Source organism: Nesoenas mayeri (genome assembly GCF_963082525.1).
Source record: "Nesoenas mayeri genome assembly, chromosome: 22".
Lineage (NCBI taxonomy): Eukaryota > Metazoa > Chordata > Aves > Columbiformes > Columbidae > Nesoenas > Nesoenas mayeri.
In genome coordinates, this window is record NC_137572.1 from 6,496,353 (window position 1) to 6,511,645 (window position 15,293).

Below are 15,293 nucleotides of genomic sequence, written 5' to 3' on the forward strand. Positions count from 1 at the left end.
ACTATTAACATGACGTGGGTTTAGTTGACTTCCTCCACGATATAGTTCCAAAGCCCTTGTGTGCCAAGATTCTGCCAGGGTGAATTTTTATAGCCAAGTTACAAATCCTAGAGGCTACAAGTTTATAAAGTAGATGCTGACACAGCACATCCCATACAGGAGAACACTGCAATGCATCCAGAAAATGCTTTGGGTTACAGATGTGCATCTATGGACTTTATTGGGTGTAAGCCAAATCAAGTCCTGGTGTAATACTGCTGACTTTGCTCATGTTACACTTGCACTCTGTTCGGCCCTCTGGCACTACACAAGACTTGAGTGCATGTCTCTCTCTTCAAATGGTATGCAATCTTTCATACCCTCCTGTTTTCTTAGGGCTGGCTTTGATTATGTTCTGTGTAAGCAGGGCTTAACCCAGGCCTGATAAGGCTTTTGAAGTGTCCTCCTCTCTGGGGTAAATAAAGAAATTTGAGCAGAAGACATGCATTCTTTATTTCTAAGATGAAAAGTGTCTGTTTTTGGCACACACTGGTACAGGCAACTAATAGGATTTTTTTAATGTTGTGTCGTGCAAAACCAGTGATCCCGTGCGACTCTTTGGCCACTGAGGGAGCTGAGCCTATTAAGTCATGCTGTATTTGAATCTGAAGTGCCAGGTCACTGCTGGAAGGAGCTGCAGAGAGCAGCTCTTGTATTCCAGATGCAAAGAAGATTACAAAAACATGTCAACAGAGAGGCCAGATGTTCAGGTCAGCCAGCATAAGCTGCGCGGATTCCTGAGCGCGGCACGAAGAGCAGAGCCGCGTTAACCACGGCTTCTCTGAGACCGGCGGGGAGGTGGATGTGCAGCCAGCGCACACCCCCGGGATCGGAGCTCCCCTGCTTTTGGTGTGAGCCACGGTGTCCCAGGCGCTCAGAGCCTGTGGCTGGGACGCTGCGCTGAGCTGAGGGTGACACGGGGGCAGGGGCCGTGCCCTGTGCAGCGGGGTGCTGGCTGCAGCGCGCTGTGCTCAGCACCGCGGCGCGGAGCATCCTCCCGCGCCCCAGCTGCATCGGAAAGCACGCCAGTGTCCCCTCGCGTGGCAGCAGGATGCTGTAACGAAGGAGCTGGGATACACCGGTGCTTAGCATGCTTTACACACTGCTTCTGGCTGCTCCCATGCATTTCCCTCACAGCCCCTGGGCTGCTAGTCTGCGGTTTTGGGTTTTTTTGGTGTGGTGTGTTTCCTTTTGTTTTGTGTTTTCTTTTAATCATTTCTGGGTTTATTGTTGTTTGTTTGCTGTGTGTGTTTGGTCCTGTGTGTGTTTTTGTTCATTGGTTTGGTTTCACTTTTAGGTAGTTTTCCTCTAAATGTTGCTTTGGTCATGCCTTTCTCTTTGCATTTTGTCGTGACGCTACAGTAAGCTGCCGTTTGCTTCCTCTCTGCATCTTTGTGCTGATATTCCCCCAAGGTATCACCAATCCCCTCCTCTGATTCATGGCAGAATTACCCAGTGGTTACCATGGCAATGGGGAGGAATTGGCTCTGCAGCCCAGCTGAGATCAATCCCAGCCTCCTACTCCTGAGCACTCAGCGTATTTTTAATAAAGTGGCTGTGTACGGGAGGCACGGCTTTGTCTTGTTAAGCCTTTGTTGTATATTAAATCCTGAGGGCTTTCACTATAATCTGCTGAACTCACGAGCTTTACAAATCCTACCCTGTGGGCATTCGAGCCACTAGATATATTTTCCTGATCAATTTTGCTTATTTCTGGAATTTGGTACACACTGCAGAGTTCAATTGGGGAACTGTTGCTAGAAGCGAAGGAAATTAAAGGCACAATCTTTAAGAAGTAAAACTAGGGTTCTGCATGTAAAACTCATTTTATCCATATTTTTGTTTGCCAGAAGGCAATGCATTTTCTCTTCAGTTCACTTGCGTGTTGCAGAGGAGCGTAATCCAGAGGAAGGCAGGTCCCGGGTTGCAGCCAGCGCCTCCGGGCTGTGCTGGGTGCAGGCTGTGCCGAAGCTGGATGCGGGGACAGGGGCAGGCTGCCCTGCATGGGCAAGCGCATCCTGCTGGAGGTTGCCCGCTGCTTTCAGCCACGGAGAAACGGCAGACTTGTCGTGTGGCACGTGCCGCACATAACAATTCATGCTGTGAAGTCAAAAGGATTTAGTTCTTTCTTTATTCCTGAAGCTCACATCAGAACCTCGAGGGTCGGTGGCGGAGTGGCAGGAGGCTAAAGGAGTCGTGGTTCTATGGGGGAGGAAGGCTAGGGGGTGGGCTCGCGTTTATCCCGGGGAACCGTGATGGATATAACAATTTGCATTGGTGCAAATGCGCGGTTAAGTGTGTTGGGTGCGTTCTGTGTGCGTGGCCCCAGACACATCTTGGGAAGCAGAGTGCGCGTTTGCCGTCCCGCTGCGTGTGGGAAGGGCGGCTGCAGCCCACCGCCTTCATTCACACCCCGCTTCGCTTGGCTCCTTTGAATTCAGACAGATATGGAACCAATACCAGCAATTAACACACTTTCCTCTGCTCTAAGTGGCAAGTTATTTACTTAACAGGTAAAGCCTGCTGTGTTAGCCTCAGTCTTAGCCCAGCAGGGACACATCCTCCCTGCCTGTTACCAAAATTATGGCTTAATTTGAGCTCATTTCTTTTGTTGAAATGCAAAACTAATTATATTTAACTACAGATGAACAGGAAGTTGCATTAGCAGAGCTTTTCAGATCAGTAAGGAGTTATTCAGCATTATTTGGGGGCTGGGGAACTTTGCAACCAGATAAAAGATATGGGGGAGGGCAGAGCTATAAAAAGTGTTATTGTGTGATGATGAAGAGGCCTTTTAATGCAGTTATTATGTGATGCTAAAAAGGCCTTCATTGCTCAAAGTTGGAAGTGGAATACAAATGAGCTCCCAGTCTCTATTAAATGAAGAGTGGGAAAAATAGTCTCAGTTTCCCTGAACTGCCAAGCAAAAATAACAATTAAGTAGTGATTAAAATCCATGGCAGTTCTGGGTTTGTTAGCTTGATCATATACTAAGCAATAAAGTCTAACAAGTAGGGAGCAATTGTTTGTGTCATTTGAAGGCATAGTCCCTTGTTATGATCAACCCGTTTATCCAGGTTACGAGGTCAGCAGATTGTTCTGCTGATAAAGGCTGGTTGAAACAATTAGAGTTGGATTCTCCTGGTGTAAAATAAGTACAGATGAGCTTGATGCGAATAATTCGGAGAAACGTTTCTTGTCAGATGGTTCCTGGTTTCCACAGCTCAGTGTCCCTGGCCGAGGGCGCTGGACCAGACACGGCAGTCAGATGGTACTTTATGGTTCTTGTGGCCATTTCTTAGTATAGTCTCTTGGAGTTCCTTGTGCTGGGCACAGTAGAGATGCAAAACAAATGCTGTGGTTGCTGCCTAAAGACAAATGAAGAAAGAAAAGATGCAGTTGGGTGCAGGCAGATTTCCTGAGAACTTCCCAGTACGAGTCAGAGTGACCTGCAGCGCTTTACTCAGTTCTCTAGTCCAGCAGCTTCCCCACAGTGTGTTGCTGCATATGTGAGCACTAGGAGTTTCCTATCCCAATGGAAAATGGACCAAAATAGCACTTGGGACTGAAGTTACATTTTGATCGTTGTGTTTTAGCTCTCAGCAAGGGCAGAATTCTCATGTGAAGGTGCAGTGGAAAAAGACAATGGAGTTACCTAATCCATCCATGACAATGGTGACAAAAGGCAATGGAGTTACCTAATCCATGCATGACAATGGTGACAGCTCCTAATTGCTCAGACTGGTGATCACTAGGCAGACCCAGGCAGGTAATTTCTACCTCCCTGAAGTGGATGGGGGGTTGAACTGCACAGGAACGCTCGGGTCTCTTTCCCTGCTTGTGGAGATGTGGTGTCTTATAGGCAGCAGCAGAAGCAGCATCCAGATAATCTGTTTTGGTACGTTAAGCTGTAGGTATGTGGCAGGCGCTGTGGGATGCTGCCCTGCCGGTGCCTGGCTGGCACATGGTCGCGGTGCTACCAGGACAGGGAAGGGCGGCAGCACGGAAACCACGAGTCAGGGCGGCTCTGCGCTTGGAGAAAAAGTGTTGATGCCTGTTGAGATACTTTATGTGACCTTAACATCCTAAATTACAAAGAGGTTGGGACAGATGCACAGATAATTCTGTGAGAGCGCTCTTGATAAGATGGATGGGTTGCTATAGGAGACCTGCTATGCGCAGCCCTCTGTGTTTAGAGGGTGATGAAAGTGTTGAATAACATTTTGAAAGCTGCTGCTAAGGATCCCCCATTTCTGTCATCTTGGCAGCAGGATGGAAGTGTAGCTCTGTGTTGTGTAGAACACTCTCACAGTGTCAGTCATGGGGACTGGAAGGCTGGCAAAGCTGTTTTTGTTGAAAACACGATAGTCTGACCATATTCGTGTGCTCCTTTCTTTTCCAGCCTCTCTACAAGTGGACATTGTTCCAAGCCAGGGGGAGATCAGTGTTGGAGAATCTAAGTTCTTCCTATGTCAAGGTGAGTGGTGGCTTATGGCGTCAGTTGTCTCTGGTTGCTGGGAAGCCCAATCAATGTACTAACGCTGGGATAGAAACGCCAGCGCCAGGTCTAGCTGCAAGACCTCCTGCTCTTTCTGTCTTATATACCCCTATGGTTTATAAGACTGAGCAGCAAAGGCAACATGTGCCATTTACTGGAAACAATAAATGTGTTTTCCCTTAAGAGCTGGCAACAGAACGCAGCTCCAGCAAACAGGTTTTAAAATGAAAAAGCAGGTACTGAAGTGTGGTCTCTAAGCTTGAGCAATAGCCACAGCAGTGGCACCGCGCATCCTTCCACAAGTCTTTGGTCTTCTGAGTTTAGAATTAAGCCTGTCGTTCTTCCAAATCATTTCTTCCATCAACTGCTAATAGCAGTGATGGGAATGCTGGGTGGCTTGAGAGCTGCTGCCTCTGCTACTAAGGATTTTAATGCTGCTAGAAACCTGCATTTCTTGTGACAATTTCCCGTTTGCTTGCTTCTCGGGTACCAGAAGCCCTTTCCCTGGGTCAGTCTCCTGCATAGTGCTACTGCTTGTATTTAATTCCCCCCGTGCAGCTTTTTCGGGGCACTCATTTAAATTTGCTCTGTTTTCTTTATTGTCCCCAGTGGCAGGGGAGGCCAAATACAAAGACATCTCCTGGTTTTCCCCTAACGGTGAGAAGCTGACACCGAACCAACAGCGAATCTCAGTGGTGCGAAATGATGACTTCTCCTCCACTCTCACCATCTACAACGCCAACATCGATGACGCTGGCATCTATAAATGCATTGTCAGTAGCACGGAGGAGGGAGACTCTGAGGCCACCGTCAATGTGAAGATTTTCCGTAAGAGAGTGTCTCCGAGGCTGTTTTCTGTTCTACCTTGTGCATCTATGAGGCAAGATTAGGGAGGCAGCCGTTCCCAGAAAAGGCCAGTTCTAAAGGGGAAGGAGGAGGGTGAAAAGAAAGGGGATGCTTAGATGTAGTCATCTCCTTTCTTGCTTTTGAGGGGAAGGTGGGAACTGGGACCTTGGCCTGTCAAGGCATTACCAGCACATCTAGTGCTTAAATTCTTCTGCAAGACAGGAGACCAAGGGATAGAGTGCATCTCTAGTGCATCGTCAATGTCTGGGAGGAGTAAGCAGAGAGAGCAGCTTTTGTGGATGACAGACAAGCTGTGAGATAAGACTGCTGTTCAGTAAAGAGGATTGCACATTCAGAAGGGTTATAATAAGCCGTCAGCATGTTGTCCGGCAGAGCCGTGCCAGCGGCTCCTCCCCTTCCTTCTGGGAAGCTGAGCAGTCCCGAGTTCCCATTTTCCCTTTGCAGTGTGGACAATCAGTGAGCCAGGTGAGGGTTGATTTGGTCACCGGGAGCTCGGGCGCAGGGCTGAAAAATGGGGTTTCTGTGGTGCGGTGCATTGACCCCAGCACAGCAGTGTCCCCCCTCGGGAACACGAGGATTCCTACAGGACGCGTCCTTTGGGGTTTCTTTGCCGTCCTCGGGCTCGAGGAGCACAGCGTGAGGTGCACCGAGGAAGCTGCAGTGACTCTCATTCCCTTGCTTGCAGAAAAGCTGATGTTCAAGAATGCTCCCACTCCTCAGGAATTCAAGGAAGGAGACGATGCCGTGATTGTGTGCGATGTGGTCAGCTCGCTGCCTCCTACGATCATCTGGAAGCACAAGGGCAGGGACGTTATCCTAAAGAAAGATGGTAAGGCACAAGAGGTGTCTTGGTGTTGTCCATTCGGGGATCAAATGTCCATCTCCCATCAGGGCTCAGATAAGGCTCGCGCAGGGGGTTCAGGAGAACAAAACGGGGGTGGTCACAAGGGAGGAGAGAAACAATTTGTACCTAACAGTAGGTCTTAGGATGTGAATTTAGTTATTAGAGGTGCTGTGGTTTGGCAGCGGCAGGACAGTAATGTTCCTGCAGAAATGGCCGTCAGGCTGTGACACACTTACAGCAGCACCTCCATCAAATGAGGGGAGGGAAAGTTTTGGTACACTGAGCCTTGTCTGAACCCAGAAATGACAAGGAGAGAAGTACCTGTTACCTGCGGTGACTGTTCGTGGGGATCCTTGGATGAACCTTCCTTTTGTCTTTTCTAGTTCGATTTATAGTCCTGTCCAACAACTACCTGCAGATCCGGGGAATCAAGAAAACGGACGAGGGGACGTACCGCTGCGAGGGGCGGATCTTGGCTCGCGGGGAGATCAACTTCAAAGATATTCAGGTCATCGTAAATGGTGAGCGGCTTAGAGCGAGGCTGCTGCGGGGGCAGCGTGTGCAGCACCTGCGCGCCAGGCTGCCGGTGGAAATGGTACTTCAGCTTCACAGCCACAGTTTGCCATTAGCTTACTAATCTTTCTCTGCTGCATCGACCAAAAACATCCATGAAATCGACTGTTTAACAGATATTTACAGCAAATATTTTATGTCAAGAGAAACCTTAAGTGTCTCATGACTTAGAGGGAGGTATTGATCTTGTTAGGACTCACAAGTGGTTTTGTCCACAATAGTGATTTTCTGTGCATCTCCCCACCCTCTGCCCATCCCTCCCGGTGCTGATTGTTTGGAGAGCTCCTGCATCAGACCTGGGGATTGAAACCTGCAGGTGATGGCGTAAGGGTTTGAATTACCAGTGTGTACTGCAGGGATTTACAGGAGCCTTCCAGGGCTCACTCGCGCTCGCATCCTCTGTCCTTTCTAACTTGGCTGTGGATTTCTTCTCTTGCAGTGCCTCCTTCGGTGCGTGCCAGGCAGAGCACCATGAACGCCACTGCCAACCTCAGCCAGTCTGTCACCTTAGCGTGCGATGCTGATGGCTTTCCTGAGCCAACCGTGACGTGGACAAAGTAAGATGCTGTGTTCAGGGTCCGATTGTGTGTGAGCATGGATGTTTTCACCAGGCTGGAGGAAAAGTCACGTTTTAACTGGAATGAGATGAATTTATGTTTCTTGCAGGAGAGAGAATGGCCTCATTCGGAATAGATTGAAATGTCAGATTTGTAGCCCAGAGGGAAAGGAAAAGGTGGTGTGGGCCCTCTCAACCTGAGGAGTTTCAGACTAGTAATGCAGTTCTAGCATTAACAACCAGCCTAAACCAAAGAGCTTTTGATTGCTTCTCCTCCCCGACGCAGCCAGTGTGCTTTGTGCCCACAGGGATGGAGAGCCCGTAGAGCAGGAGGATGACGAAGACAAATACAGTTTTAACTACGATGGGTCTGAGCTCATCATCAAGAAGGTGGATAAGAGTGACGAAGCAGAATACATCTGCATCGCTGAGAACAAGGCTGGCGAGCAGGATGCCACCATCCATCTCAAAGTCTTCGGTAAACATGCTCTCACTGTTCCCCCTTTCCAATCCAGGTGGCTGTTGGTGTAGCTCCGTAGTGTAAGCTGCAAGTAACCTACTTATCCCAGTTAATGCCTGATGTGGCTTATCCAGAGCTGCTTCTTTCCCAATGAACACTGTGCACCTCTGCCATTGTGCCAGGCAAAGCAGATTCTGTTTATGTGTCTGCAGCAGACGCCAACTCCACTCCACTTCCCCTCTGCTAAAAGAAATTCAGTCCTGTGCCCAAGATGGTGTGAGACTCACATGCTCCTCCAAATGTCTTCCAGGCCCAGAGGGCTGGATCCTGATCCAACCAAAGCTGCTATTAAAAGGGCTTTAGCACTTCAGTGGGACTTGTTGTAACCTGGACTGGGAGGTGAACTCCACCCCACCTCTGTATGAATGACCTGAAGCTTGCAGGAGTGAATCAGCAGCTTTCCTGCCTGCCCTGAGTCTGGGAGTGTTCAGGAGTATAATTCTCCCTGTCCCATCCCTCCGCAGCCACTTGACAAAGCTGCTTATCCAAAGGCTCATTTGAGGCAGAGAAAGTAGACAAGGAGGTGAAAGACTTGGCTGCTAATCCCGGGGACTGATCATTTGTATGATGATAAATGGGGATTCTGCTTCAGATGCACCCTCTTCTGGTCCTCTCTTACAAAGCTCAGCTGTGAGCATGTGTAGGAAAGGTCTTCTAGTTCCCCAAGGAGGTGCCCTCTGGTCAGAGGGCACTCTGCTCCCTTCCCTGCGTGGCAGTGAACTCGTGCCAGTTGGAGAGCCTTTCTCCCCCAGTGTTCCTGTTTCAAACATTGCTGTCTACAGACAAGCTCCGTTCTGAGCACTCACTGAATGAAGGTTCCTTTTTCTTTTCAGCAAAACCCAAAATCACCTATGTGGAAAATAAAACAGCCATGGAGCTGGAGGATCAGATTACACTGACCTGCGAGGCATCGGGGGACCCAATCCCTTCCATCACTTGGAGAACTTCCACCCGGAACATCAGCAGTGAAGAGAAGGTATAACCCTTCCCGAAATCGCGGTCTCGTTTGCTGGGATCGGTGCAGCTTGTGTCCGCCTGCCTCTGCTGGTCCGGAACGCACATGGGAATCACGGTGGTTCCCCGCTCGGCACTGAGAGCACGTGCAGCCCTGCACTGTCTCCTAAAGGGCCAGCTCCGCAGCTGAAGCGATGCCATAGGTGTCCTTCTGTACAAAGAGCCATCTCAGTTTATAACAACTGAGGCTATACTTTCTAATTCCTGCTGTTATCGCTCTGATTTGGATTAACTTGGAAAGCAATAGGTCCTGGACCCTATTGGGAGAAGTTTCCAAAGGGACCTGCAGCTGCAGGGAGCTTGTGGAAGGGCTTATCCCCTTCTGTTTCCAAGCTGAGAGGAGGGAATGAGCACCCTGATTCCAGCGTTGTGCATGGTGACACGGTCTGGGACGGTGGCAGCGAGAGAGGTCTTGGCTAGTATTTCTCAAAGATGCAGTAGACCAAAAAGAGCCTGTTAATTCCTTCTCGCCCTTCTGTACTGTATTCTATTGCTGCATGTACCTGAAGCACAAAAGCCTGGCTGCCTTTGTGTTCACACCTGTTCTGTTGATCACATCAGTGCCATTTTGTTCTCAAAAAGCAAAAATAATTAGCAGTTTTTCTTTTAAAAAAGACTGGGGGGCGGCGGGGGGGGTGGGGGTTGTTGTTTTGTCTGGGTTTTGGTTGTTTTGGTTTGTTTTTTATTGCCCAGAATTCTCCATAGCTGGACAAAATTAGGATGTGGTATATTGCTGCAGCCATTTCATAGCAGTTGCGTAAGGAGGCGTAGTTTAGAGCCAAAGAAAGCCTGGGCAAGAGTTGGAGTAAGGAGTTGTTGCTTATTAATAATCTTTTAATACCAGGGTGCTTCAAGGCTCAGGTAACCTGGGCACACTGGGGTTCTGATCGAGATAGACTGTGAAAGCCACAGAGGTACCCGCTGTCGGTCACCCATACAGCTGCCATTCTGCACCACAGCTTTCCCAATGAGCTTCTCTGGGTTGCCTTCATGATGTCAGCTCTTCACCGTGCTGTTAACGTGTAGCTTATCGAGCAGGGTGCCAAAGCTTTCGAGCCTTAATTCTTTCTTAACGTCCTTTGGATCCTAGGGCTAGTGTAAATCCCTGCGATGTTTAGAGAAAGATTTCCATTGCCTTCAAAAGCTGTTGGCTTGGACTCTTCCTGCAGCCTGGCTGGGGGATGTGTTTTGACAGGATAAGGTTATTCATGGCCTTTGACAGGGAGAAGAGTATAAGAACTAAATCAGGTACAAGTTGGTAGGAGAGCCTGTTTCAGAGTCCCGTATGTCCAGCCCAATGAAACTAACAAGACCTCAGTGGCAAAACTGCTAACCATTTTTGAGACTCTCATACATCCTGTTTGATGCTGTTAAGTTGGTGATCAATACTAAGGAAAACGTTAGTACTCTGATAGTTTCTTATAGAGGTGGGAAGAAAATCCAAGGTCTGAGGTACTACCATATGTCTCACACACCAGTTCAAACCTCGGGGCAAAGATCAGTTTTGTATCTCATCCCGTGCAAGGGGCAGGAGGTGTGCTACAGCCCCACACCAACATTTCCACACCTCCCTTAGGGACCTCTCGATACCCTAGCACGCATAGCTAAAGCTTCTCCCCTCTATGGCTATGGTCACATAACATGGGACAATGTTATATATATATAGTCACATATAGATATAGATATATATATAGTCACATAACTTCTGGGACAAAACCCGTTGTGCTCTCAGGGTGGTCTGCAAAGGTAAGTGGCTGTGACTGCGCGCCACCAAAGTCAGATGATTGGTAACTGTGTACCAACGCAGATGAGTAAACCCAGCTTCCAGATAGTGGCATGGTGGAGGCTTCCATTTAGTAGTAAGCTGGCAGCTTGCATCCTCCTGGCCTGCAGAAATGCAATTAGAATTAATAAAATAGAATTGCTTATATGTGATTTTGGTTGTAAATGTAGGAACACACTTCGTAGGAGAAACTTTTGCCCTGGCAGCCTGAGATTCCCGTCACTGCTGCAGAACACAGCAAAAACTAACAGACCTGGAGAGTCATCAGCTTGAGTTGAAATGGTTTGCCCTTCTCCTTCCTCGAGTATTTATTTCTGGGCCGTTGTTGGGAGGAGGAATGCGTTCCATGAATGATCCCAGATGTAAATACTCCTCGTTGCCTCCAGTGCACTTCATGCCCTCTTAGGAGTCGTGTTTCTTCTATTGCTCCAGCAGAATAGTTACTGTGAGTCAGCGAATAGAGTTTTGACCTGTTGTGTATTGGTGTATACGAGTTTTCCAGTGTTAGTGCAGACATGCTGTGCTTCCTGTCAGATTTTGGGGTGAGGCAATCACTAACTACTCCTACACACAATTTCATGAAATACTCTGATGTGAATGAGCCTTGTTGCAATTCCTTCAGCAAAGTGCTTCTAGATATGATGCAGCAGATCTAACATGTCAAAATTTGACTCAAGTTTAGTTTCCTGACTCTTTGTCTTTTAAGTGGGCAATATACCTTGAATACAATTCCTTGTCTTAAATTTGTGTTGTAGTTTGTACATGAGAAAACCTTTGGATTCAGTGATGCAGGGGATATCAGGCTCACGGTTCCCCCTCTGTTCCCTGCATGGTGCTCGTAGAGCTTGGATATCTCTTGGTCTTGGTGAAGGAGAGTTGTTACGAGTCTCTGTGGGATGGAGAGCGTGGTTCTCCCCATACCCCGAGTGCCGTTATGAAGGAACAGCAAACTCTAAGAATGTGGGAACAGACTTTTTTCCTCCTTCATCTTCTTTTAGGTTGACAGGCACTGAACACCAAAGAATAAAAACGGGTTTTATGGAGGGTTTTTTGTGGGTTGGTTGGTTTGTTTCTTGTTTTTGTTTTAATTTGCTTTTAAATCTCTCTGTGCTGACACCGTAGAGACTCAGTGAATAGGACTGGAAGGGGCCTTGCATGGGTCAACTCTTTGGCTCTCCTGGCTTGCTCAGGGACACAGGATGACTTGGACATCCAAAAGGGTTGGTGCTGAATTAGTATGGTTGGCTGTTCAGCCTTCCAGGAGCTAGTGCACAACAGGATATATACACAAAGAAATGATGAGATGATGAGTGCTAGCCCATGCAGGTGTTGGTGAGCCATTCTTCATGTGGCTTCACTTCAGGCCTCTAGCTAGAAGCAATTAACTTGCTCTTATCAAAGGCATTCTACAAGGAGGCTGTCTGTATCATATGTTAATATTTCGGTCTCTCAATGTTCACTAGAAGCACTGTGGAAGCAATACTGTGGGTTTCTATTCTCATTTCCTAAGCTTTCATCTCCATTTCTGTAACGTCACTCGTGTGTGTGCTGTCATATCCACATGTCAGCAATGGTTGTGCCTCATGTTCAACAGTGCCATTGTGGCGGTGACATTAGCAGGTGATTTTTGACTCCTGAAGTGTAGTGGATCAGGTTGCAATTAAACTAGAGACCGGAAGAGAGAATATTTGAAAGACAAATTATAGCGGAAAACCAGAACCCAGCAATTTTGGTCTTTCCGAACTACAGTGAATGCGGTCCAAGCTGTTGGTGGCTTTCTCTGAATGAGACACGTATGTTTGTTAAGGTTTGTGCATGTTTCACTGTCCCAAGCCCAGTAAGCACTGGGTGCACATGTCCCTAAGCATAACGAGCTGGGCATGATGAGCTGGTGCAAGGTTCTGCCCTGCTGTCTCCTGCCCGGGGGTGATGCTGTTCCAGTGCTCTGCAGCTCGTGGTCTCCGACTTCTGGCACAGCACGCATGCAAAAACGTGTACAAATGCATGGTCGCATTAACAGTATGTTAATGTTAATCAGTGTGTGCGGGTGGCTAACGAACCAGTGTTAGAAAACCAGTTCCATAACTGTTCTCGCAATTCAGTGCCTGAGCCCATCAGAACCCCTTCTCCAGTGCTGGGGACAAGCAGAAATGGTGAGAGGGACGTAGTCGCTCGATATGTAGACACAGGAGCAGTCTTTAGGTATCATTAGCCTTTGCTGGACCATTTTAAGATCAATTTATGGGGTACTAAATCTTGAATACAAATCTAAATTGAGGTTGTATTGGGAAATGGAAATTGTGATCACCCCACACACGAGATGTGCAACGTGGAGCCTGCATGTGCACAGAACGCAATGTGGTGCATACACGATGATACCTAAAAGCAACCTTTGATAAACTTTTATTGCTTTTTTTCTGTTGTCGTTGTGTTCTATATCTGTTCTCTCCAGGCTTCGTGGACCCGGCCCGAGAAACAAGAGGTATAAGATTACCAGACTTTTAGCAAACTTCTTAGTTTTTTGGGTTTGTTGTTTTGTTCAGCATTACCGATTAACAAAGCTCTAGTCCAGTAACCACGCCAACTAAACCAGTATTAATAACATGAACCAATTAAGTATCAGTACATGAAAGAAACAGCTGCTAGAGTTAGAAATTGCTTGGCATGTAGTGATACATTTTGGGATGAGCAAACCAGCTGTGTTGGGAGTGAATAATTCTGGTTGTCACTTAAAAGTGAATAAACAAAGACACTTAAAAATAAAAACCAATGTAAAATATGGCAAATCCTGCTTTCAGCATTTTCTTCTGTGCTACCAGTGTGAATTATATCTCTCTTTTGGAGTTGAAGCATTAGCAGCAGCACATGTTCTGGGAAAGTGGTCATTTCCAAAGATGAAATCTTTGCTCCAGCCAACTCATCTGGTTGCTCATGGTGCTCCTGAAGTTTGACCTTCTCTAAAAGACAACTGCATCATGTTCCATTTCAAAATCAATGCAGAGAGACCTTTCACAAGTTATCTTTCTCCAGAAAACGCTCCAAATTGCTGAGTTGTTATTTGTCTTTGATTTTCAGGGGTCAGTAGAGGGTGTGGGGCAGAGCAGGAACTCACTTTGGTGCAAATGTGCTTTGTTGCTGGTTTATTTCACATTCAGTGCTGCATTTTAAAAATAACGATAACCTACCGTTACACGCACCTGATTTGTAGCATTCTTCAAAATGGACCAGAAAATAGGATTTCAAGCGAAGAATAGGGGTCAGGTAGAGAACAAAATTAGCTATCAGAACTGGGTGACTTGCATTTGTATTCTTAGGATGAATTTTTGGAGGCTCCCAGGTATCCTGAATTCTTTATTTTTAAGCTCTCTTAAATCACAGCCCGGTGTGGTGGAAACACAGCGAACCTCTGACTTAAGTACCATCCACCTTTGTTTCATATGGGGCTGAGAAGATACGGCCAATCTTTTCTTCATAATAATCAGTTGGAACAGGTGAATTGTGGCGAGTAAGGGCACTGGACATTTAGACCAGTTTGCGTTGAATTTGGAATTTGAGTAGTTGCAACTCTTCAGGCTTCAAGTTACTTCCTATTACATTTGTCTCCATCTCCCCTCACTCCTGATAGTGTTTCACCGTGGTCCCCGTCTCAAGCTTTTTATTAATATGAGCACTAATACAATTAAGCTTGCTTTCTCTAAATCTCCTACTGCATCTGTGTCTTAAAAGTATCCAGCTGGGGTTCTGTGAGGATGTTGTTGACGCTGATGGTTGCAGCTTGTGCACACACATCTTTAGAGCAGCTGTGGGGTCTTTCAGCAGCGTGGTCCAGTTCAGTTCTCAGGAAGCCCAGTGAATACTCGGCATTAAGTGTTTCACTCTTACTAATGCATTGTCTGGTTTAAAGTAAGGAAGTATCCACGAGCTTCCCTCATAGCAGCATAAACAGGTGTTAAATCTCACCTTCCTTGCTTTGGAGGCACAATTGCAGTTGGTTCCTTCTTCCTCTAGACCACAACCAGCTCAACGTACTGCGCGCAGTCCATAGTGTCTCAGTTCACCATTCCTGTCCTGCATATACTGGGGAGCTGCTGGAAGTCGTATTAGCAGCGTGCTAAAACATTAAACAAAATAAAACACACAACACCACACATCACCAACAGATGCAAAGGAGCTCAATTACAAGGAAAATTACATCTCAGTTATACCACAAACTGGTGGTGCGTTTGTGATAACTGGCTATGAGTCGCTCATTCTCCCTCGCTGGCGCGGTACCTGCAGCCAGGATTCTGATGCTGTTCATGGTGATGCCCACTGTGTGGAGGAGATATGACTGTGAAATTAAGTTGTGGACACTCGTCGGTGAAAGGGCTGAGAAATCCAAACGATGGAGGAAAGCGGGGTGGTGAATGCATTTCCGATTTGCTCTCCGCTTCCCCTTTGCGCTGAAGTATTGAAACCTGGGCCAGCCTGTACATAGTGACTGTGCCCCATGGCATTGTCCAAATTCAGAGAAAAGCACCTGCATGTATCCTAGGTTAAGTTGTAGTAATTGCTACTATAGAGAACCATCATGTCCTTTTCTATAGGGTGGCGGTTGCT

At 47.3% G+C, this 15,293-nt stretch overlaps 1 protein-coding gene across 2 annotated transcripts in view; it reads left to right on the plus strand.

Annotated features, from left to right (window-relative positions):
- Positions 1-15,293, plus strand: part of NCAM1 (neural cell adhesion molecule 1) — a gene marked incomplete at both ends in the record, with an annotated part of 76,791 nt that overhangs the window by 31,514 nt on the left and 29,984 nt on the right. Inside the window, 8 exons of one of the 2 annotated variants that reach the window (XM_080358074.1) lie at positions 4,442-4,516; positions 5,147-5,365; positions 6,090-6,233; positions 6,632-6,769; positions 7,261-7,378; positions 7,686-7,855; positions 8,731-8,873; positions 13,147-13,176. In XM_080358074.1, the coding sequence (XP_080214200.1) occupies positions 4,442-4,516; positions 5,147-5,365; positions 6,090-6,233; positions 6,632-6,769; positions 7,261-7,378; positions 7,686-7,855; positions 8,731-8,873; positions 13,147-13,176 (1,037 nt within the window). The remainder of the gene's footprint in view (positions 1-4,441; positions 4,517-5,146; positions 5,366-6,089; positions 6,234-6,631; positions 6,770-7,260; positions 7,379-7,685; positions 7,856-8,730; positions 8,874-13,146; positions 13,177-15,293) is intronic. The other variant, XM_080358073.1, reaches the window with a different exon arrangement.